Here is a 24,904-nt window from a genome sequence, read left to right as displayed (position 1 = left end):
GATACACTCTTAGCTGGTTGGCAATTCCCATAAAAGGAGATGGACATGTTTGTGTCCATTATAACTATGCCTGCATGGCAAAGAAACTGATTTGCAATGATTTGTATGCTATGACACAGCCAATAATTTCAGTCAGTGATTATTTGCATTGATACTGGGGCATTACTCTGCCCAGTCCCTAAGTGTATGGCACTATAACAACTGGCTTTTACTGTGACCCCACCTTCCCATTCAAGGTGGTCTGATTGACAGTTATATTGTGAACCAACCATTATATAATTAGTTATATCAATTAAGGTTGATTGGTAGACGTTAGACAACTCTGTTGCTTATCCGTTCTTTTGCTATTATTTTTACTCAGGGGTTTATAGCTACTGTTACTAAAAGCGAATGATTAGGCCTATATCGTTAAACAAATGCATGTGATGTAGATATACACATACAGTACATAATAATATTTGGACAGTAATGCTCTTATTAACACTAAAATTAGATGTATCATAACTATAACTGTCATTTCACATGTCATGAGCTTCTTTTGAACTACAGTATTTGTTTCTCCATTCCAGTCAAATGACATAGCATGAGTTTATGCAGCCACTAGAATCACACATGAAAGAAAGAAGAAAATGTAGGGCCAGTGATAAAATATGAATGAATCAAAACAAGGCTATTCTACATGTAGTAGATATAGTGTGGCATTGTCTAGTTTAAAATTCTATAGTGTTGCACTATAGTATACTATATATAGTGTAACATAAGTACTGTTACAGTTGCATTTTGATCACACTTTGAACTAGAAATTTCTGCCAGGCCGGGTTGCCTATCCAGGGCTGTGGGTCGTGGGTTGCAGCCACTAGGACCCTAGGAAGCTGCAGGGGAAAATATTATTACCACGACATATGGTTCGTCTTAACTCATTTGTGGTACATCCTGCTATGGTCAGAAGAGTGTTTCCCCTATACTGTATGTATTATTGTGTCACGGGCCACCACACAATGCATATACATGAGAGAGACTCGGAGTAGAGTTTCTGCTTCTTCGCCTGGAAATGAGCCAGCTTAGGTGGTTCGGGCATCTGGTTAGGATGCCTCTCGAGCGTCTCCCTAGGGAGGTCCTGGAGTCACGTCCCACTGGGAGGAGACCCCCGGGCAGACCAAGGTTGAGATGGAGGGATTATATCGACTCACTGGCCTTGGAACGCCTCGGGATCCCCAGGGAGGAAGTTACTAATGTTGCTCTGGAGAGGGAAATCTGGAGCTCTCTCGTGGAGCTGTTGCCCCCCGCGTTATAGTGCAATTATAAGACTTATTAGCCAGGGACACTTTTAAAGGGCTTTTGGAGGTGTGCTCTATAGTCTCTATACTCTATTTCCAGTTCAAATCGGCTGCTGAGCCAATCAAAAAAGCTTTTGGAATATTAACCGGAACGGGAAACAGTTATAACAACTCTGGAAACCCGGAACTACACTGCTCTGAATATTGTAGCCAAAAAAACAAAAAAAACTATATGGTACATGTACATGTTGTTTATCACATGACACCAGAGATATAGCAATATAAATTATATAGGAATTGATGTGAGTTGTGGACAAAATCTGTAGGATTAGCAAAAAGTGTGTATTGAAATGGTGGAAAATCTGGAAAGAAATGGGTGTGTCACTGTGGCTCAAATGGAGTGTTGCATCATCATCCTCCGAGAAATATTGATTGTGTGACCTATGTAAAAGTTCAGACTCAAACTAAAAAAATCATAAGATTCATAACAAGTGCAAAGGCTTTGGGTCAGTCTGGACTGTGATAGGAGTCTCAAGAGGGAAAAGGAACCAGAGAGACTTAAAGAGGAGGACTGTTGGGAAGGGGGGTGTTCAGAATGCCTGCTTGATGTTGGTAGCTTGTTCATTATCAGATGGATGGGTACAAAGAGACGGAGCTATCAGTGAATTGTTGTTGGTTTTCCCAATGGGATTAGTGTCAAATAAAGTCATAAATTGACAGATGGACAGCAAGACGTATAGAAATATCTGTCTGATGGAAGGATAGTAGTACAGACAGACAGACAGACAGAAGGAAGGACATGACCTCTTGTGCCTTGTATTCTCTTTGTTAGTGAAATAATATGACAAGACATCTTGGCTACAGGATTGGCTTCCAGGCACATCCAAACTAAAAGAGCTAAGCAGCATTCAAACAAGGCTAAATGCAACCCATTAATCTTACATTGTTTGCAGGGAAAAGTGTGAATGCATAGGGGAGGGGGGGAGGGTGTGTGTGTGTGTGTGTGTGTGTGTGTGTGTGTGTGTGTGTGTGTGTGTGTGTGTGCGCGCGCGTGTGTGTGCGTGCGATTGCCAGGTGTTGCTTTACTTGTCTGGATTTGCACATTACGCATGCATCTTATAGTTGGTCATTAAAATCTGCATTGGATTTGATGGATGACAATATGCAAGAATAATGACTGTGTGTGTGTGTGTGTGTGTCTAGCTCTCTGCGTTTGTGTCTGATGAGGGAAGCCTTTCCGCACACACACATGCACAAATACAGTCACCACTAGTCAGACCTGGTTACACTAATGCTAAGTAGTGGAGCAGCCCATCCGCTTTATTTCATCAGATGAGTAAGATGAAGGAGATAGTCTCTTCTCTTCTCTTCTCTTCTCTTCTCTTCTCTTCTCTTCTCTTCTCTTCTCTTCTCTTCTCTTCTCTTCTCTTCTCTTCTCTTCTCTTCTCTTCTCTTCTCTTCTCTTCTCTTCTCTTCTCTTCTCTTCTCTTCTCTCCTGCATCATGATCATAACCTCTGGCTCTCCGCTTGTTCATCCTCCTCGTCTCATGCCTATCCCCCTTTACAGCGTTCTCTCTCTCTCTGTTTTATAGCCTCTACCTCCCCATCCTTCCAATTTACCTCTATCACCATCTTTCTATTCCTCCTTTTGCTCTCTCCTTCCTATGTAATCATTTTTTTGCTCATATGTTTCAGTGTTGATCGCCTCTGCAGGGTGAGAAATCTGTACAGTATGTACAGATGTACAGAAATCTGTACAGTATGTAGCCCTCTCAACAGTGGTTGTATATTACTTCATGTAATGAAGTACCCAATGCTTGGGTACTGTTAGGTCGGATTATTGTGATGGTGTGACGCATACAGTATTATTTATTTTGCAGAAATGGAAGAGTTAATTGATGCACCAAAATCAGATATTACATCATAAAAAATAATAATGAAACAAGCGGTTTAACCACTTAAACTCTATTTGTTGACTGGTGTACCCCAGGGGTCTATTAATAGACCCCCTACATATTTCACTCTATGCCAAATCTCTTCACCGAAAATAGCAGTTTCCTTTCAAACAGATGCTCGGGGTCCAAAAGGAGATTGTAACTTGTAAGCTGTTCTGACATAGCCCCAGATGTAAGAACAGCTATAATACAGTAACACTGTACTGTTTAGCCACTTAAACCCTATATTTACCGGGGTCGACCAGGGGTCTATACTTTTTTCCTTCCTTTCCTAATTCTTATTTTCTGTTCACCCATTTGCCCAGAATATCGGGTGCTAGAGTACATGTGGCTAATATATTTGTTCTGTCTTAACCTCATTAACATCTAAGGATCCATTGTTACACTTTTGGATTTAAACTGACTTTGTCATTTGATCTGTATTATCTCTAATATTACCTATAATGAAATTAACACCCCCCAAAATAGAGCATGTAGATGTAGACTGTGTATAGTAAATTAAAGGTGAAACCATCCTGCAGGGAATCACTTAGACTTCAGATGCTCTCCCATTTAAATTCCTTTAAGTGGCATTATGAACAGACTTCTAACTGGAGCATCTCTGGGCTCTGAAAAGGCTCATTTGGATAAGGGTAAGGGTGGGCGTTTAAATCACTACCTATCAGCACAGTGTTTTGTGTACTTCCATTCCCAAGGCATCAATGTTAAGAGGTTTTCCTAATTTACGGATGGCTATATTTGGTAGGTGTCTTTTGTGAAAGGAATAGCGCAGTGTTGTGTAATGCTTAGTGAGCCCACCTTGTGAACACAGGATGACTGCGTACTACAGTCTTGCAACAAAATGTATAATATTTCCCCCAGAATGCTCCTAAACATTATATTGCCCAGCGTCCAGTTTGGTACATCGATAGAGAGGAACTAAAACTAAAAGAAATATTTTATACAGTAACCACTTTGGCTTTGCAAGGGCAGTATCAAGGGCTGTCCAAACATGCTTGACCAAGTGAAAGCGTTTTTTTTTGGGTTATTTTTTTTCTCACTTTTACCCAGTTGCATGCTCTACTGTAGTCTTATTGGGATTACAGACCTGTAAATATATTGTTTTCTTAGCTGGGCTGTGACGACCACCATGCATCTGAGTGCACCTCATCTTCAAACAGCTGAATCCCAAGGCACGCGCCCTTTACTATTGATTGTTTGAAAGAGCCAGACAAAGCCCTGCATGCCGTGTGTGACCACACAAGATGTCCGGCAAACACAGTGAGCCACTGGACGAGGTCCAAAGCACATTAACTCTGGGGGGGTCCTTTATGAGCGTATTAAACTGAGGTATAATTAAGTAAACGTCATTGCTTTCGTCATTGATTTTCTCAACATTTGAGGAAAGTCTCAAAGCACAGATGGTGTGCCCTGACACAGCAATGTGAATTGCTACTCTTATACATAACACTACACAGTAAAAGCCTCAGCGTTAAATTAACACTATGGATTTTACTGTGTATTCCCCAGTCAATCATCTTGCCCGGTACTTAACTACTATACAATTGATGGACACTGCAAAAACGTGTTACTTTAACTCAAAACATCTTTGCAGTTTACAAATGCAGTGTCCACTGTCCACACATGCTTGCACTGAAGAGAGTGATAACGCTCTTTTGAATCCCTGTACTCATCAAGGGGAAAGCTAATCATGCTGCATACAACACCACTCCAATCTATGTCTGTTTTCATCATCACTTTGTAGTAAATGTCTTCCATACAAACAGATTTTCAGTATACATACTATAACTATACACACTTCCATGTACAGGTGCACACCACACCCAGTAGTTGTACATAACTACATATATACCTACACATGAACAAACACAATACTCATGCACACACCAAAAACACAGACACACTGCCACAATGGCTTCGATCATTATTGTATAATGTAATATTCCTACTAATTAATTACATAATGCGTTCTGTGGAGGGTGATACAATCATGTGCAATCATCTTGTAATTAATGTGTAGTTGTGTACACTTTCAGTGCATGTTTATTTAGGTTCAGAGGAAAGAATCAGTCGCTGAAATGTATGCTGATTGAATTAGCATTTCTCACATTTTATCAAGCACCTTTTTTGTGTCTGCAGTGTATGTGTGACTGTACGCACACATGTGTGATTGTGTATTTATGTATTTGAAAATAACAACTGTGCCTATTATATGTCTACCTTTGTGTGGGTGTAGTGCTTGTGGAAATTGAAATATTGATTTGTAATTATAGTGTAATAGGTTTCTGTGACTTAAAACCAATCCTCTGTTTTCTTAAGGCCATCACGCAGAATTAGATTAGTAATTAGCCTGTCCAGTGACCACATATTGTTTGAAATACTATTGAGAAGTGTATCTCATTATATACTGAACAGTGGGTCGTCAAGTGATGGCCACTGGCCGCAGCCTGTGCCTAAAGGAGAATTCTGCCAGTATATTGCGTTTTGTCTCCAGCCTGCATAAAACAAGACATTTATATGGGTTTCACCTCGGTGGGCCGCAATTTTCCAACGTGAGCACAGATATTCATACAGTACGATTCATCTTGAAGCCCTGTGAAATACCATTCATTCAGACTAGAATTGGATTCGTCGATTTGATTGACATGATGACAGACTATGCCACACGAGTCATGACAAACCAATTAAATTAAAATGTCGATTTATGCTTAAAATGCCCAACATGGGCTATGCACCCTAATCATTGGGCTATCGGGTCGCTGCTATAGTAATTAATTAATTTAATCGGTGAAGTGGCCAGTGGTAATGATGATTAGAGGCTGGGGATCATCATCATCATCCTAACCTTTATTTAAACTCTGAGTACATTTGAGGGGTAGGGCCTCATTTTCAATGTAGCCAAAAAAACAAAAACAATATACATTGTGGGATGAATGCGTAGGAGGAGGTTCTACTGAAAAATAATAGATCGGAGCATCTCATTAAACATTTGTTTTAACTAGTACATTTTCTGCAAACTTACGGTAGTTCAAATTTCCTTTTTATTATTATTATGTTTTTCTCCTTTGAAACATACTGCCACGATAAAGGTATTTAGCACTGCTGAATGCCAAATCCCTTTATTTGACAATATTGACACATGGCTCAGCTTATTTTGATCAATTCTCTCTTCTCTCTACCTTCCTTAGGTCCCGGATGCTCCCATCGGCCTCCATCCCATAATAATAACACTGGTCTCACCATGGGTCGCTGGGATCCCTCCTTACCTTCCTCCTCCCTCCTCTCCCCTACCTTGAGGCTAACGGTTGCCACGACGATCCTCCTCCTCGTGCTCACGCTCCACCCGTCGTCGGCCGGCGTGTCCTCCACATTGGCCGGCGTGGAGGACTCCGTCTCTGCAGTGTCCACCACCAACCAGAGCGTGTGCAGCGAGGCGGAGCCGTGCTCCAAAGGCGTCGTACTACCCATCTGGGAGCCCCTGAACCCATCGTTTGGCGACAAGGTGGCCCGGGCGACGGTGTACTTTGTGGCGTTGGCCTACATGTTCCTGGGCGTGTCCATCATCGCTGACCGCTTCATGGCATCCATCGAGGTGATCACCTCGCAGGAGAAGGAGATCACCATCAAGAAGCCCAACGGCGAGACCACCACCACCACCGTGCGCATCTGGAACGAGACTGTGTCCAACCTGACGCTGATGGCCTTGGGGTCGTCCGCCCCAGAGATCCTGCTCTCCGTCATCGAGATCATAGGGCATAACTTCAACGCCGGATCCCTGGGGCCCGCCACCATCGTGGGCTCTGCGGCGTTCAACATGTTCGTCATTATCGGACTCTGCGTGTATGTTGTGCCGGACGGGGAGGTTCGCAAGGTAAAGCACCTGCGTGTCTTCTTCGTCACAGCCACCTGGAGCATCTTCGCCTACATCTGGCTCTACCTGATTCTGGCTGTGATCTCACCTGGCATAGTGCAGGTGTGGGAGGGGCTCCTGACGCTCTTCTTCTTCCCAATCTGTGTGCTGTTTGCCTGGGTGGCCGACCGGCGCCTGCTCTTCTACAAGTATGTGTACAAGCGCTACCGTGCTGGCAAGCAGCGCGGCATGATCATTGAGACAGAGGGGGACCGCCCGCTTCCCTCCAAGGTACAGTATTTAATAGAGGCGCATGCACTGTGTTATGATTAGAATCAATATTGTGTATTATGTACTGTATATAAAAGGCAAAAGCACGTTTTGTGTGGTACCTCCCATGATTGGGATGAACGGCATTGTTTGTGTAAATAAGACGAGTGCCAGTGATGGTGAATAGGTTAACGTCCCCTATCATTGAATCCACCCGTACACCTGCTGGCCTGCGATCGAATCCTACCTCCTTCCGTTGCCTCCCCTACGCTATCAACCTCCCAGTGGTCCTACCATCTGGATCAATACCAAGGCTGCACTCTCTTCTTGACAAAAACACAACATACAGTACTGTCTGTTCTCAAGCCTCTGAAATTGCATGTTGTTGACAATGGTGACAGTAAATATGCATATCCACACTTTCATTCGGAATCTCAAAAGCAGTTCAAACCCCTGCACTTCAGACAGCATTGAACTTCTCACGGCACCGCTGATATGTCTTCTCTACTCTACTCCAAAGCCACATATACTGTACAACAGTTCTGCTCCCTCCAATTAATTAGACTGTCCTCCTGTGCAGGCAAGACATCGAAACGAGAAAATGAGAGCTGCCATGGAGGTGGAGGAAATGAGCAAGTCCATTACCAATCTGAAACAATTATAAGAAATAACTTTAATGGAATTCTGCCAAAGCGATATTCCATACCTTTACCACAAAGCATATTAATAACCTCTTACCCCACACGGACAGGAACACAAAGATAGACCTGACAAAGTCAGATCAGTCATTTATGTTTTTAATTTCCTTTTTTGACTGCCCAGAGTGGTGTGGTGAGAATTATTAGACAAATCAAATTTAATTATCAGGTTTGGGGTGAAGTAATTTAACGCTCAATCAATTTAGAGATAATCTGCCCGTCACAATTGAGATAGAGAACTTAAGTACCTAATATTTGTATGACTATGAAATTGATCATTTTAAGAGCTTTTACAGTTTGCAGTCTGATTTAGTCAAATTTGGGTGACTTAAATTTCAGTTTATATATGCATTTTGATAGTCATGTTTGAAGTCAGCATGTTTCTCATAGCGATCAGGCAGTGCACACTCTCCTGAGGGATTTCATTGTTCAAACAGATAATAATAGGAAAGCAGAGAGCATAGAGGAGTCTAAATGGAATGTTTCATCCTACTGTAGTTCAGTAGGGGACAGAATGACCCAGAGATTGGGGACTTAAGCAGTACATCAGCCAAGCAGATGAATGCAATTAATTACCTCAAGCAGACGTACAAGAGGTTCCTGCAGAGCTAGGAACCACTGCTATACCGTGCTTTAGAAGAGTGACTCCCAAACCATATATTCTGTTATTATGCTGTTTTTCCTTCTCTGAGAAATGCGGAGCCCCCCAAAAAACCCTGCACAGGCACACATGTTTCTCAGACGTTTATAATCTTAAAAATGTCATCACTGTATTTCACTGTATTGCCAGGTCACAGCTATAGGATGACAGATACAGTATGCTGTGTTAAAAAACTGAATATCTGATGCAGCTCAGCACGCAAGCTGTAGTTACGTTTTGAGTGAGCACAAAATAGATAGAATAAGTGAGCACAAAATAGATAGAATAAATGTGTCTTTCTCAATTTAGTCTGGAAAGTGAGTTGTTATGATTTTGTGCAACCTTTTTTACTCTTAGTTTTGACTCCTTCAAAACAGACGAGGCCTTGTGTTCCCTCCCCCCCCATGATCTTTGGCACCGGGTTGGAAACCACTGCATTAGAACATCCCCTGAAAGAGGGTCTTTAAGCCAGCGTCTGTAAACACGTGTTGGGTTTGTGGTTCTATCAGGTGGACATTGAGATGGATGGGAAGATGCTGAACTCTCATGGAGACTTCCTGAATTGCCCGCTCGGCCTGGACATGGACGACAAAGACCTGGATGAGGATGACAGCAGGAGAGACATGGCCAAGATCCTGAAGGAACTGAAACAGAAACACCCCGACAAAGAGGTGCGTATCAGCTCAAACAAACAAATAAAGTCATTGAATTAATGTGAGAGCCATTATCCAAACCACTTGTTTGTAATTCAAAATCAGAAGGAGCTATTGAGGCCTTGGTATCAAAGATAATTAACATACACAGCTCCACAGTTCATAATAACAACGAAGACCTCACGTACAACATAACACTCAAACGGAAATGGAAATTTTCTCCATTTTGTTATATTCCACGAGGAAGGGGGAGAAAAACAACAGAATGAAAATGTATTTGTCTTTGCTCTTCATTATCATAATGATTATAGAAATCCACTTCATGAACAGAGCCAAGGTCTCCTCACTACAATTTACATTATAAAAGACAAATGACGGGTGAACATACAGTATGCACGTGCAACATGCAAGTAGTCTAAATAGACATTTACATTTGTTGATAAAAAAATTGATAACTCATCAACCAATGACAACATACCAACGGCACACTGGAAAAGAGCCAGCTTAGGTGGTTCGGGCATCTGGTTAGGATGCCTCTCGGGCGTCTCCCTAGGGAGGTCCTCGATGCACGTCCCACTGGGAGGAGACCTTGGGGCAGACCAAGGCGCAGATGGAGGGATTACGTCGACTCACTGGCCTTGGAACGCCTCAGGATCCCCCAGGAGGAAGTTACTAATATTGCTCTGGAGAGGAATGTCTGGAGCTCTTTAGTGGAGCTGTTGCCCCGCAACCCGACTACGGATAAGCGGTTGAAGATGGATGGATGGACACTGGAGATGTACTAGTATATGTCTGAAAGTCAGCAGAAATAGCGCTCTATGCAGAAACCAGCCAGGCATTATGCAGGGTTTGGTTTTCTGGAGTGGATGGGGAAAGTCCATGCTTCTACTTTTGATCATTCATTATAAATCGAACCCTGTTGTCACTTATTTTGACAACTCTGTCACATTATCTCACATATCACTTATTGGGCTGAAAAAGCAGAGTGGGTGAACAGTGAACACCAGCCAAATGCCTACCAGTATTTATGTATTGTGTCACGTCCTGGTTCTGAAATTAGACAGTGTGATGAAACTGCTGCTCTGCTACTACAGTACCTTTGATAGACTGGAGGATTTATCATGTGCTCCACTTTATAACAATGTGTTACATTTCAAAAGACAGTAAATAAACAGGGATGTGTCGGTGTCTTGTAGCATTACTGTGTAGAGAGTAGAGCCAACATGAAGATTTCATTCAAAATAAACAAACAAAGAAAACCTTGTAAATTCCAACCTCCTAACCCAGTCAGTGACACCAAGACAGATAACTGAGCATTTATTAATTTCCTGATAGCATGTTCTCACAGTACACTACAAGGACTACAGCACTTCATAAGCTTCAGGGAGGTACAAGACCTGCTCTGCCTTTGATCCCCCCTGCTCTGGCCATGCATTTTGTATCGCTGGTGGGAATATGTTGAATATTGATATTGAATAAGAATAGCTAGTGTGCGTATGCACTGTACACATGCAGGAAAGCATAAGTATTGGGACAATGGGCTCTCACGATAGTCTGTTGTGGTCTTCTCATTGTTGGACATACTTGATCGCTGACGAGCGAGTGCAAAGAGAAGCTGCCCTCTATTCGTGCATGAGAGCGCCTGCTGAAATGGGCTTTGCTGCTGCTGACATTGTTTCTACATGGTTCAACATGGAGTCCAATTAAGGTCATCGTCTGACATGATATCCATGACATGGTAGAGGCCTACACTTATTAGGTCATGTCAACATCACACAGGACAAATTAACTCGCTCACTGTCATTGGCGGAAAAGGTTTTATGAATGTTTTTGTTTAACACCAACTGTGTACAGTACAGTACAGTACAGTGGTTCTCAACATTGTCTGGATCAGAGCCCACTTAAACATCTTGAAAGTGTTCGAGTCCCTCCCATCTGACCACTTAACACGGCAGCCAATAGGCCTGTTCACATTAATAATTAATCAATCGATTGAGTGCTGGCTTGGATCGATTTACATCAACTAGTCCTTACCCGTTGTATGGACAATTTCCCCCCATAAATATATTTAATTGCTCTTCATTTTAACTTGTATAATATATTTGTATACACACAGATGTAACAAATATACGTGGAGACATTTGAAAGGTGAAGATGCCTGTGGAGCCCCCCATTGAATGGCATTTGTATGTCTGTTAAATGTGAGAGTGTCAATTGTATACGCTGTCTCTGAGTTACATGAGACCCCCATTACTATTGTAAAAGCAATGTTAATTGAACTGTGACAGTGTAAATGAGTTCATTTGGTGTGGTTCCATTGCGTTCTAAATTATAATGTAGCTGGGGACATGGGGGAACTCCCCCCATGCATTAGCGTAAACTATGATGTATCTCATTCTCCACACACACACGCACGTGCGCGCGCAGCCGCGCACACACACACACACACACACACACGCTTACACATACGTGCGTTGCGAAAGTAGCAACACACACACGCGCGTGGCGAAAGTACACACACACACACACATGTGCGTTGTGAAAGTATAGCTGCGTGCATGTAGCTCATGTGTACGGCAGAGGAGGGAGCGGACAGTATGGTGTCAAAACAGATGTTGCACGGAAAACTGTGTCCCAGTATTAATCAGTGTCCGTCCCAAAATGCAATTCACTTGTGACACTGGTGACACGTGATTTCCAGGGAGAGGAGTTTTGCAGCCCTGTGGCCGCGGGGGGTACTGCGCCCTGGGTGCGTTTTCGCATTTTTTATTCACTAATAAATTCATTATTAATCATTAATGTGTGAAATCGAAAAAAGGGCTCAGTTAAGACCTCTATTATTATGGTCAATGCCTGTGTGAAAAGTGGGAGCGATTGGTGCAGGCAGTGTGGAGCTATGACAGTGTTTCTGACACACAGACAAACACACACACAGACATTGGCTGAATTATAGTATGATGATGATGATATGATGATGTATAGAAATTCCCCAACTAAACTCAGCTGAATGTATGGCAGGGTTACACACCAGCATTCCAAAGCCTGCTATTCCGACGCATCGCCATTCCGACACATTTATCCTACAGTAACTACACACGGAAGCCACGTAGTGTGTCGGAATGCCACTCTGTCCCCGTATGGCAGTGGTCTTATCTAGTACCTCAACCATCCCAAAAACCCTGACCTTTATTTAACAAGGCAAGTCATTAAGAACACATTCTTATTTACCAATGTCCCTTGAGGGAAAGGGGTAGGTAGGGACTACGTAAGTAAGTTAGATTATTAACAGGCATTCTGCGTTGTCCAAGTTTATCCAACTGAGGGTTAGCGTATGCTCTGCCCAAGGTTGGTTAAGGAGGACAATGACGAATGCCCAGGTGATATAATCTAGAGTTTGTCCTCATTTATCCAAGATGTCCTGAATTGTGCCATTCTAAACCAAGACGTGATAAAAAAGCACTGAACACATGTTCTATGTGCCTTTATGTTTAATGGCTGTCTAAATGTTTTTATTGTAACCTTTTTTTTCCTAATAAAGAAACAAAATGAAGTATACATTTGCTGCTTAATTATGTTTCTATAAATATGTGGGAGGGAGGTGAGCATGGGGGAGGATCGAGGTGTGCGGGGTCGCAATATATATGGGGGGGGGGGGGGGGGTGTCATAAGACAGCTCCACGCTGTCCTGCTGCTGCCGTCGGTAGCTGACGTTCGAGTCGCGGCAGAGAAGCGGGGCGCCGGCTACACGCGCGTCGGGGCGCGCGGCCCACACTGATCAAGAACAACGCGCCCACGTTGCGTCACGCGCCCGGCGGAGGACACGATCCGCGGCGCGCGGGGACCGCCTCACGTCGGCGGCGCGCCATGACTTGCTAGCTGGGGAAAGTGTTTTGTTTAATTTTTTGTTTGTAGCTAAGGAACCAAGGACCTTTTCTTTCTTTCTTTCTTTCTTTCTTGTTAAGATGTTTTCATAACATACAAACACACAGACAGACAAAAACTTAAACATAAGACAAAAGGTCATGTATTGTGTTGTATAGAACCATTAGGTTTGGAGTGTGTACAGTTGGATCCACAATGATGACAGGCAGGCACATCTTCTTGGGGTCCCTAGAATGTTTCCTCAAGCTGCATTCACATTCACACAGGATGCTAAGATATGATTTGTGTTGATTCATTCGCAAAGCGGGCTTCGTTCAAGTTTGGATATTTCAACTCGAGTGAAAACGAGCAAGAGACACATTTCACATCGCACCGGCCCAAAAATATCTCTCGTGTAAACACACCTTTAGAAGTTAGAACCACTGCTTATCCCTAGGAAAAAATTCTGCAACTAAAAATGAATGTATGGCAGGGTTTGGACTTGCCACATTACTAACCCTTTCCCTAACCCTAACTGCACATGGAATGGCTGTGTGTCGGAATGCCACTCTGTCCCCGTATGGCAGTGGTGTTATCTAGTACCTCAACCAGCCCAAAAACCCTAACCTTTATTTAACAAGGCCTTTATTTAACTTTATTTAACAGGGCAAGTCAAGAGCAAGGGCAAGGCAAGAGCTCCTATTTTGAAGGAATCCCGGGAATGATTGTGTTAAGTTTGTGTTTGTGTGTGTGTGTGTATGTGTGGTATTGTATGTATGGTATGGTATGTTAGCTCAGCTCAGTGGCCTTGTGGTTAAAGTGTCTGCCCTGAGACTGGGAGGTCGGGGGTTCAATTCCCGGCCGGGTCATACCAAAAACTCTAAAAATGGGACCCAGTGCCTCCCTGCTTGACACTCAGCACCAAGGGTTGGATTGGGGGTAAGTCCCTGCAACATACTAGCGTCATGTCCAGGAGGTGTACTTGTACCTCACGCTACAGAAACAGGAGATAGGCTCCTGCCCCATGGCTCGGCAAGGCTACTATGGTATGTTAGGCATGTACAGTATGTAAATGTATTGTGTCTCTCCCTCTTTCCATCTCCAGGTAGAGCAGCTCATCGAGCTGGCCAACTACCATGTGTTGAGCTCGCAGCAGAAGAGCCGCGCCTTCTACCGCTGCCAGGCCACTCGCCTGATGACGGGCGCCGGTAACATCCTGAAGAAGCACGCGGCCGACCAGGCGCGCAAGGCCGTCAGCATGCACGAGGTGCGCTTGGACGCCGATGGCGATGGCAGCGCCGACCCCACCTCAAGGATCTTCTTCGAGCCCGGCTCCTACCAGTGCCTGGAGAACTGTGGCACCGTGGCAGTGAACGTGGTGCGTCGCGGCGGGGACCTGCGCCACACGATATCGGTGGACTTTCGCACGGAGGACGGCACGGCCAACGCGGGCTCCGACTACGAGTTCACGGAGGGCACGGTCGTGTTCAAGCCGGGCGAAATCCTGAAGGAGATCCGCGTGGGCGTCATCGACGACGACATCTTTGAGGAGGACGAGAACTTCCTCATCCACCTGTCCAACGTGCACGTGCTGACGACCTTCGAGGAGGGAGGGTCCGGCGGCGAGGCCGAGGACGGAAGTGGGGGTGGCGCAAGCGGGGAGACAACGGTGGCCGTGGGAATCAATCACACCGAGGCGTTAGCCTGCCTGGGCCTGCCCTCCATGGCGACCGTGACCATCTTCGACGACGACCACGCGGGCATCTTCACGTTCGAGGAGCCCGTCTGCCACGTGAGCGAGAGTGTGGGCACCATGGAGGTGAAGGTGCTGCGCACGTCGGGCGCACGTGGCCTGGTGGTGCTGCCCTACAAGACAGTGGAGGGGACGGCCCGCGGAGGAGGCGAGGACTTCGAAGACTCGCACGGCATCCTGGAGTTCCAGAATGACGAGATATTGTGAGTCATACACATTTTAAAGATATCTAGCTGGCCTACTGCACAGTGAAATGTAATTAAACATTTTGCTGTGTATTGTTATGATAACACTGTGTGTAGTTTGGATGCCATTAAAAGTTTTTGCGAAAAAGTCGTTTGGCTTTTACAACAGAACATACAGTATCTACAGTAAATACCAGCCTTTCAAGTTTCCCTGGGAAATTAATTACCACTAAAACCAGTTTATACAGAACATCTACGATAAGCTTTTGAAGTGGTCTTTTGAAATATTGTGGTATTAGTACAAATTTCCTCGAGACATGGTTCAAATTGAGCAGCGTGGAAAATAAGCCACCATGCAATCAGTGGCATCCAAATATCACCACTCGTGTTCCATCAATCTCTGTGCTATTACATGGTCGGTCCCTGGAAGCTGCGTTTATTTGTTCCGTTTCTAATGCATGTTATTGTAATATCGCTGATGTGAGAACATCATGCTGTGAGTGTATGTGTGTGTGTGTGTGTGTGTGTGTGTGTGTGTGTGTGTGGCTTTGCGTGCGTGTGTGTGTGTGTGTGTGTGTGGCTGTGCGTGCCATGTGGTGGTCATGGTGGTGACCCAGGCCGAGGTGCAGCACGACCAGCACTCGTCTGCGACAAGAGGATTCATCGTTATCACCCAGCCGCTCCGTTAACCTCTCTTTCCATTCATCCTCTCTATTGCTTCCTTGCTGTCAAGCAGTGGTGGAAGAAGTAATCATGTCTTACGTGAACGGAGGAATACCACAAGATGAAAAATGCTATATTACCAGTGGTTTTCAACCGGTGGTCCGGGGACCACCAGTGGTCCTTGAGGGCGTTCCAGGTGGTCCCCAGCTACATGGCGGAGAGCTGGTAACCAAATGGAACTTTATAGATCTTTAACCCATTTTCACCTGAGATCAGATTCTAAAAATGTCTTCTACATCCTGACAGTCGTTCTTCGATTTTTCAAAAGTAGCAGACTTACAAGCTCGTATATGAGCTTGTAGATCTGCTATTTTTCAATAGCTAAAGCATAGTATAATGCTAACACCAAAAGGGGTTCCCGCCCAAAATGGGTTAACTCTTGACAGCGTAAAATGAAACCAAATGGACCCGTCAAGAGTTAGAGGAATTATTATTTTGATTGATGTTTGGCTGTTATCTCTCCTAATGGTACCACATCAATACAGCATGGAAATGTGGACAAAAATCTTATCCAACGATAACAAAATATTCTACGTTTTGTGTCTGAGAGGCTAAATGTCATCAAATGGTCCGTGGCTCAAATGCCGAATAAATAATGGGCCTTGATATGAAAAGGTTTGAAAACCACTGCTATTATGACAAGAAAAAAGGCCTTCATTCAAAACCTTGCATGACTAAAAGGATTGGCATAAAATGAACTGTTTACCTCTGAGATGTAGTGGGGTAGAGCTATAATATCTATATCTACCGTACTTGAGTAAAGGTACTTAGTTACTTTCCACCACTGCTTTCAAGTGTTTACATCTCTTTCACTGTGTCCGCTGTTTTATTCCGTCTGATGCCCATTCTGCCAAGCCGCTGCTGTTGTCTCTGATGTAGGATTTGTTTTAGCATACTGTGATTTAAAAACAGTAAAATAAACATACAGTGGCTTTTCAGACACTGCTTGATTCAGAGCTGAGTCGAGCAGTGGTTGTTTGTTTTCAGATATTTGCATTAACCAAATGTATGTATGTAGGGGAGAACATATTGTGTCAACTTTCTGACAGTACATTTCCCATTATGACGACCTCCACCCACCCCAGTACCTTAAGTAGAATAAAATAAACCATAAGACTATTTGTAGTACATTTGCTGGTACTAAAATATAATACAGCATGACTTAAAGATCTTTTAAATGTTTTATATACATGCCTCACTCGAGCCTTCTCTCTCTCTCTCTCTCTCTCTCTCTCTCTCTCTCTCTTGTCTAATGGACTGTGCCACTGCCACTGGCTGGAAGATTTAAATATTAATTTTCCCCCCACAATGTTTTGATGTGAAATGGTTGCCAAAAAACAAATGGGAAATTGAAGCATTATTAGCCCAAAAACGTTTAGCTTTGCATGGCTCTGTTGGGTGCCATGTTTGAAAATTACACAGTAACATCCTGAGTGTTCATTTAACGCTCTTGTATTTGTCTCTTGTGTGTCAACATGGCTCAGAATATCCATTAAAATAGCATAGGGTTTTAAAACCACGGGGCAGAGCACGGTGAATATAGTGATTTCAGTGAAACTCCCCTTTGCTCGCTTAGAATGGAAGTGAACTGGACTTTTGCACTTCTGCAGATATGTACTGAGGGCAATTCTTCACAACCTGGTCTCCTCTCTCAACATCAGGGTCCTTCTTGCAAGAAGCAGTAGAGCACTGGCCAATAGCTGTTTTTTGATTTTTCAATCAAAATTGATTGCCTTCCAATTATTGTCAATTGGAAGGCACTGTGATTTGTTTTAATGAGATGGAATGGAACCAAATGCCCAACTACAAGTGTGTGTGTGTGTGTGTGTGTGTGTGTGTGTGTGTGTGTGTGTGTGTGTGTGTGTGTGTGTGTGTGTGTGTGTGTGTGTGTGTGTGTGTGTGTGTGTGTGTGTGTGTGTGTGTGTGTGTGTGTGTGTGTGTGTGTGTGTGCGCGTGCAAAACCGTACATCCGACAGATTACACTAACCCGTTCTCACACTGTCATCACATCTTCCCATCAATTTCTACTTCTCCATCTCCCTCTTTTTCCGTCTCCCCCCTTCACCTCTCTTTCCTCTTCCTCCTTTCCTTCTCTCTCCTCTCTCTTGATGTGGCAGATTTGAAGCAGATGTCTGTTGTAGTTGCATACTTTCCACAGCCTATAGCTCCCACAGCCAGGCCTAAGTGGGTTTTAATCACACACTGTCCAAATCAAATGATGGACTGACCTGCTAGCCATAGTGTGTTGTGTTGCCCGTGCGTGCTTGTGTGCGACATGCGTGCGTGTGTGGATGACAGGGAGTGAATTATTGTGTTTGTCATAAGTCAGTGGGCAGAACGCACACACACACACAAAATGGCCACCAGGGTCCAAAGTTTTTCCCTATGGAGAGCAATATAGAGGACATTTTTTTTTACTGCAGAGGAAAAAGAAAAAGAATGACAAAGTAGCTGTTCTAAATAGGAGAGCCCTTCAGGCTAAAACTAGCCTGGTTCCATTTCGCACAGCGAGGGGGAGAGAGAGATTGGATGGATGGAGAAGGAGCGGGAATGGAGAAAGGTAGGCTGCTGTAATTGGAGGTGGAAGAGTAATAGAGTGATACGAAAGGAAGGAGAAACGGCGTGTGTGGAGGGGCGGGGCTAAATAGGAGGAGAGGGAAATAAAGACGGAGAGAATGACAGGCGAGGGAGTGTAAAGTACAGACAACGACACAACGTTTTATATCCTTCTGTTCAGGTTGTCATTTTTACCTGCTCTCTCTCTCTCTCTCTCTCTCTCTCTCTCTCTCTCTCTCTCACTCTGTCGCTCTCTTTCTTGCTATCCATTAGAAGCTCTTTGTAATTGTCTGTGTGAAAATCAACTGTGTAATCAATCCAGCACAGTAAAATCATGTCCGTCACTGATAGCTTCTGTCAAAGTTACTGTTCTCATTGAATTTTAAGATTGCTGCATGCTGAACATCTAGCTGAAAATAGTCCCAGGAGAAAAGACAAAATTAACTGACTCACGAACACCCAGCTGGTAATCAAAATCAGAGAAAGAAATTATAATAATACAAAAAAATAGATAAATGAACAGCTTGTTTTGTTTTCAAATCACACACACAGCAGCCAAGGACAGCTAAATAAACAACAACCAAACCGTGTTACTTACTTACTTAATCCTCTTCGTGCTGGATAGAACATCTTCACCAATGAATGCCAATGCTGTCTGAGTGCTGCCCAATGCTGCACTTGGCCCCAAGTCTAAGTTGAGTCCTGAGACAAACACACAGACTGACACTGCAAAGCCACACCGCAATCAGTGGTGAAAAGATACTAACTATCAATACCGCAATGTAGAAATAAAAGTCTGGAATTCAAAATTGACTTGAGTAAAAGTACTCATTATGCAGAATTTAAATGTAGAAAATGTATAAAAATCTTTTGAAAATAGCAGATCTACAAAATGTGACACATTGTGACCTTGTAGATCGGCTATCTGCAATAATTGCCTCTGAGATGTAGAGTAGTAGAAGTAAAAGTACTGAAAATTGGAAATACTCCAGTAAAGTACCTAAACAAGTACAGTGCTTGAGTAAATGTATTTAGTTACTTTATATTACTGACCACCATATCCAACTGGCATTGCTGACATTCAATCAGTACTGCTAGATTGTTTGTTAGTCCCCACAGGAATCCGCAGAGAAAAAGTCTTGATTCCGCGGAGAACATTCCTAATTCAGCGGAGAACAATCCTTGATTCTGCGGCTTAGTTAATATTCCGCAGACATTAACTTATTTAACCTAAAATTACCAACAGCTGAGACAGTTATGTAGAGAAATCTGACAGGCATTCAAAAGGAACTCAAATGTCATGTTAACGTCCTGTAAGTAGACTTAGAAATAAAACTAGTGTTGACTAATCATTACATGTGGCTCTTATTTTGAAGAGGAAGTCAGTGCACAGGAAGTCCATTTCAGTTGTAAACAAGCACTTTCCCAAAGTTACGCAGTGCTCCTGCTAAACCACGCAACCATAATTATTTACAATATGAAAACCATGCATCTTGAACAACACTGGGATTACTTAAACATGGAACCTGCAGCAGTATGTGAGTAATTACTTTAATCTGTGTTGGACGTTTGTTTTGGTTTCAGTGGTTGAGCTGCTGGTGGTTGAGCTGCTTAACGACTACCCTGTCAAATACACTGTCTGTGTCTCTGTGAGCATCTTTATCTTTTGCATCTGCTCGTGTGGGAAGCATCTTTTGAAGAGGAAGTCAGTGGAAGTCAGTCCATTTCAGTTGTAAACAAGCACTTTAAAAAACGGGGGCATCCGACTATTCTACAATTCCGCGGACGGTCGAGAATTCAACGGACGGCTTTGAAATCAGCGGTAAATTCCTGTGGGGGACTAGTTTGTGACTTAGAGTGACACTTGGCAAATGTTGGTCCTTTTCGAGATAGATGCAAAAGTGCAAAATATTTCAGCGAGTTCACTTTTTCTGTCTTTAGTTGTGCTCGTAGAGGTGTGAGAGCGTGCCCACTGGCACTAAACACTCTCTAGGAAAGGAACTCTGGTACATTAGTGAGCTAGACAGCTTGTCGCTTGTGGTGATATTCAGGCTGATGTGAAGATATTCACGCTCCTGTGAAGATATACATGATTATGGAGATAAGGGAAATTCACCATGATGAAATTATCTTCACTGTTACCACAATAGATAAAGTCTGATATCCTCCCATCCCTACTACATTTACAATGGCTGTGTTTGCTATTACCATTACCAACGACTGTACTAACGTGCTCCAGCTAACATTTCTTCTCCCATTACTGCATCTAAGATCATCTAAATTAAGACAGGATATTAAGATAAGAAAACACATTTTTCAATGTAATTTAGTTTGACTATTATTGTTGCTTTACACACACACACAGCAGGAATAGCTGCCAATGCGCACTGACTGCTTCCTGCATTTGTGACAAAAAGCAATGAAACTTGGCCTGGACTGTGGAAATATGCACAGCGAAGATGTGTGTGAAAATGGTTTCCAATCTCTGGGTTTGTGTTATAACTGTGTGGTGTTGTAAAACTCGCAGTGAGGTGCTGTTACCATGGGAACACAACACAATTTCACACTCACGAACATCAAACTACAGTACATAGACTCATAGAGTATGCAATGCATAAACATACAGTGTACACAATGCATGCACGCACCCACGCACGCACACACACACATACACCCACACACGCATGCTCATGTGGTTTGTTTAGTGGTTTGGTTAGATTATTACCACAGTACAGAGCCAGGTCAGTCAAGATTGGGGGGTTGGGGGTTCAATTCCCAGCAGTCACACCAATGGCAACAGGAGATAGGCTCCTGACCTATAGGCCTCATCGCTCGGGAACTGTTGGTTCCCATGGCTACTTTACAGTGACATATTGTACATAATGTGTGCCAGTTTGACTGCTAAACACCACTTTCCAGAGTTAATTGATAGTGTCTTTCCCTGCCAAACACGAGTAGCCTGGATCATGTTTTATTTGTTTTATGGGGCGATTTTGATAATTTATGAGACATAAGAGGTTTTCCCACTAGCTTCTGGGGGCCGATGGGTAATCGCTCTCCAATGCAATGCTATGGACAATGGCGGCACGCACCGAGCGGCTGTATTTTTATTCCTTGTTGTCACTAGCCATCATGGAATATTTTCCGACATTAGGACATGCGATTGCGGTATTTTTAAGGCACACGTTCGTGCAATGGAACGACGTACACTATCTTCAAAGGTTAGTGAAAAACAACGGCAGTGAATCAGGTTTTAGTATTCATGAATTCGGCAATAAATGTGATATTTGCATTTTAAAACGTCATGGAAACATTTATCAGCAATAAGCGATGCTAAAAACCATAATGAATATTGATGGAATCCCATTACAATGCTATTTTTGTATTTGTTGAGCTGCTGCGGTGACGGTTCAGACTTCAGACGCACGTAGAAACACTTGTAGCTCAGAAGATGCCCAAGACAGGACCTCATTAGTGTTATTAGCATAAGAATTCAATTTGCATTGGCTCGCTTATTATTATGCAAGTCCCACGCATGCGTGCGTGTACACACACACACACACACACACACACACACACACACACTAAACCTCACATAATCACTGACACAGACACGATTACACATACATACTGTACATGCACGCAAATTAGCACAGTGCAATATACAGCACACCACACACACCCACACACACTGTCATGGCCACCAGCAAAGCACTGAATGTTAATGAGTGTTGGTGAAGACTTTCGGTTGTCTGAACTCTGAAGTATCATTAGTGTAAGAGCCCACCACCATGCTAATGAGCACCAGAACATAACAAGTGTTAGCAAAGTGGAGACTTTTTTGGCTAAGGATAAGATGTTTGGCCAACATTCTCATGAGGCACGGTCTATTAAGATACTGTGTGTGCGTGCGTGCGCACGGCATGGAGCAGTGTGCTGCTCCATTTTCATGTTGTTTTATGAAATGCGTTTGCGGCACTGCCAGATTTTGTATTAATTAAATAAAAAAGGCTTATTTTTTTAACATATCTTTGCCAAAGAGGACATCATGGAGAAAGAGAGATGGTGAGGAACAACAAGCAGCAGATACTACTCGAAGACAAAACAAGACGTTTATGTACAAACCATCACTATAGTGTTCTCCTTATTAGAGTTATTACTATGCTTTTTACTTCCACACTAAAAGCGGTTATTTGGCTTATAATCATAGGGTAACCCTAACCCTTTGGTACTGTAGCAACTCTCTTTAAAGGTGCTATAATGGAGCTTTAAAGAAAGGTGATACCCTATAGAACCATTAGTGTTTAAATGGAGCCACAGTGATGACAGACAGACAGACAGACAGGCGTTTCTCCTTTGGGGGCCCTGTAATATTTCCTTAGACACAGGGGGCCCTTAGGTCTACTATCTCCAGTTATTTTAATGCATTTTTTCAAATTCTTTCCCAATTCAATTCAACTAAGCTGAAGAACCAGTGTAGAAACTCTCAACAAGGAACTTCTAAACCACTGAAGAACCACCGTTTTGTATCTACAGTAAATATCTTTGACCTGTATGACTGAGACGAAAATAAAGACAGATTTAAACTTCATACACAATGCATCACACCCACAATGCATTGTGATATTGTAGATCTGCCTTTTCTGTCACGGTGTGGTGTACATTAAGCCTAAGAGGAAAAATCAATACAGTTCTCGCTGGCTTTATTTATCCTGTTCATTCTCGCTCTCCTACACACATACAACGCCACTAACAGGTGTGTGTGAGAGCGGCCAGCAGAGGTGTTTCTACCATGTTCTGTGTAACTTGAGATCATATAACCTTCACACTTCACTAATGCCACTGCCTTGTGTGTGTGTGTGTGTGTGTGTGTGTGTGTGTGTGTGTGTGTGTGTGTGTGTGTGTGTGTGTGTGTGTGTGTGTGTGTGTGTGTGTGTGTGTGTGTGTGTGCGTGTGCGTGTGTGTGCGTGTGCGTGTGTGTCTTGGGTTTCTCACTCCACCGTCTCACAGATCCTTGGGCTTATCTTGGATATATATTGTCTTACATTAGGGTTCAGAGGTCAACCATAGTTCAAAGCTTCTCATGCGGTGATCATAAAAGTGCTTTTTATAGAATCCAACAGCATGTGGCAGTGCGTTGCTCCAACAACAGGGTTAGGGTTGACAACTACCTGAAATTCAAATGAGTCTCTTTTGTCTACAAAAAAATCACACCCGTGTGCAGTGAGTGGTGCAGCTCCGTGTGGGGGTCCCGCACCGCACCGGCGAGCCGCCCCGTGTCCGAAACGGCTGAGAAATGACAGATTTACAACCATGCTGTTTTCGTGCTCACACATACCCAGCCAGCCAGGCAGGGACCCACACACATACTCACTTAAGGAAGTGGTTTGCACCACTTAATAAGGAAATGGTTTGCACCACTTAAAAAAGGGACGTACAGAAATAGATTAAATAGTTTACAGTTTTTGTATATTATATTTACCACTTGAACCCCAGCATCCATATTCTGGGGTGACAATTAGCCCAAAGAAATCTTAACAATGTGGATGTGTTGTGAGCTTGTAGATCTGTTCTTTTTGGCAAAGAGATTTGGGGCTCTATTTTTGCCAGCGCTAAACCCCTTATCCCTAAACTTATTTTCCTTTTTTCATTATTTTGAAAAACACGTATGTATGTGAGCTGTTTGAAATTGTAAGATGTGTGTCATTGATTGATTGAGTGTTGACTACTTTAGTACTTTCCACCTGGTGTCCCTATTTTGGGCATGTCATTAGAGGTGGAAATAATTTCCAAAAATAAAATAAACAGATCTACAAGCTCACAATGGAACGAATTGTGAGATAGTAGATAATCTATTTTTGCTGCACGACATCATCGTGCGACGTAGTATAGAATGGGGCTTAAGTCGTTAATATCACTGAGCGTTAAAATGATCCGGATTTTCCATGGACAGATTGATCGAGTTTTGGCCTTCCGAGGACCTTCCGAGGGAGAGATGTGTCCAACAACATGACTTTGAGGTTAAACACATAAGAGTCCCAAACAACTAAAAACCTACAGCCGGAAGGCAAAAATCCATTGCAGTATGGGCGAAGCGCAAAAAAACAACAACAAAAAATGTATTTGTACTCCTTCTAAGAATAATCTGGCAAGCAATGGCTGGAAAGAGACGAGATCCGTGTTTCAATGAGCCTATTCAGGTCTTTTCTGTAAGAGAAAGAGAGTGAAAGGGGGGTCAGTGGCTTGACAAATGAGCCCCAACCAGCTGCCTTCAATAAGAGCCTATCGCCTTGGCAACAGCTTGGATGGAGAGGGCCAAGGTGGAGAGGGGGGAGGGGGGAGGGGGAGAGAGGAAGAGACTCCCATGGAGATGGGGGGAAAGAGGTACAGTAGAGGGTGCAAATGGAAGCCAGATAAATAATATGGAGTGCAGGTGTGGCAGAGATCAGTGGGTCAGACAGAGCGAGAGAGAGAGAGAGATAA

At 43.4% G+C, this 24,904-nt stretch overlaps 1 protein-coding gene and 1 long non-coding RNA gene across 3 annotated transcripts in view; one reads left to right on the top strand and one right to left on the bottom strand.

Annotated features, from left to right (window-relative positions):
- Positions 1-24,904, bottom strand: part of LOC310866288 — a 579,577-nt gene that overhangs the window by 282,254 nt on the left and 272,419 nt on the right. The gene's annotated exons all lie outside the window — the stretch shown is intronic.
- Positions 1-24,904, top strand: part of slc8a1b (solute carrier family 8 member 1b) — a 163,289-nt gene that overhangs the window by 2,182 nt on the left and 136,203 nt on the right. For both annotated transcript variants that reach the window (XM_083775412.1, XM_083775413.1), the window contains exons 2-4: positions 6,421-7,373; positions 9,200-9,361; positions 14,310-15,160. In XM_083775412.1, the coding sequence (XP_083631538.1) occupies positions 6,474-7,373; positions 9,200-9,361; positions 14,310-15,160 (1,913 nt within the window). In that variant the 5' untranslated portion in view covers positions 6,421-6,473. The remainder of the gene's footprint in view (positions 1-6,420; positions 7,374-9,199; positions 9,362-14,309; positions 15,161-24,904) is intronic.

This window comes from Protomyctophum parallelum, assembly GCF_964188405.1.
Source record: "Protomyctophum parallelum genome assembly, chromosome: 10".
Taxonomy (NCBI): domain Eukaryota; kingdom Metazoa; phylum Chordata; class Actinopteri; order Myctophiformes; family Myctophidae; genus Protomyctophum; species Protomyctophum parallelum.
Note: the sequence above shows the minus strand (reverse complement) of the source record. Positions and strands in the feature narration are given on the sequence as shown.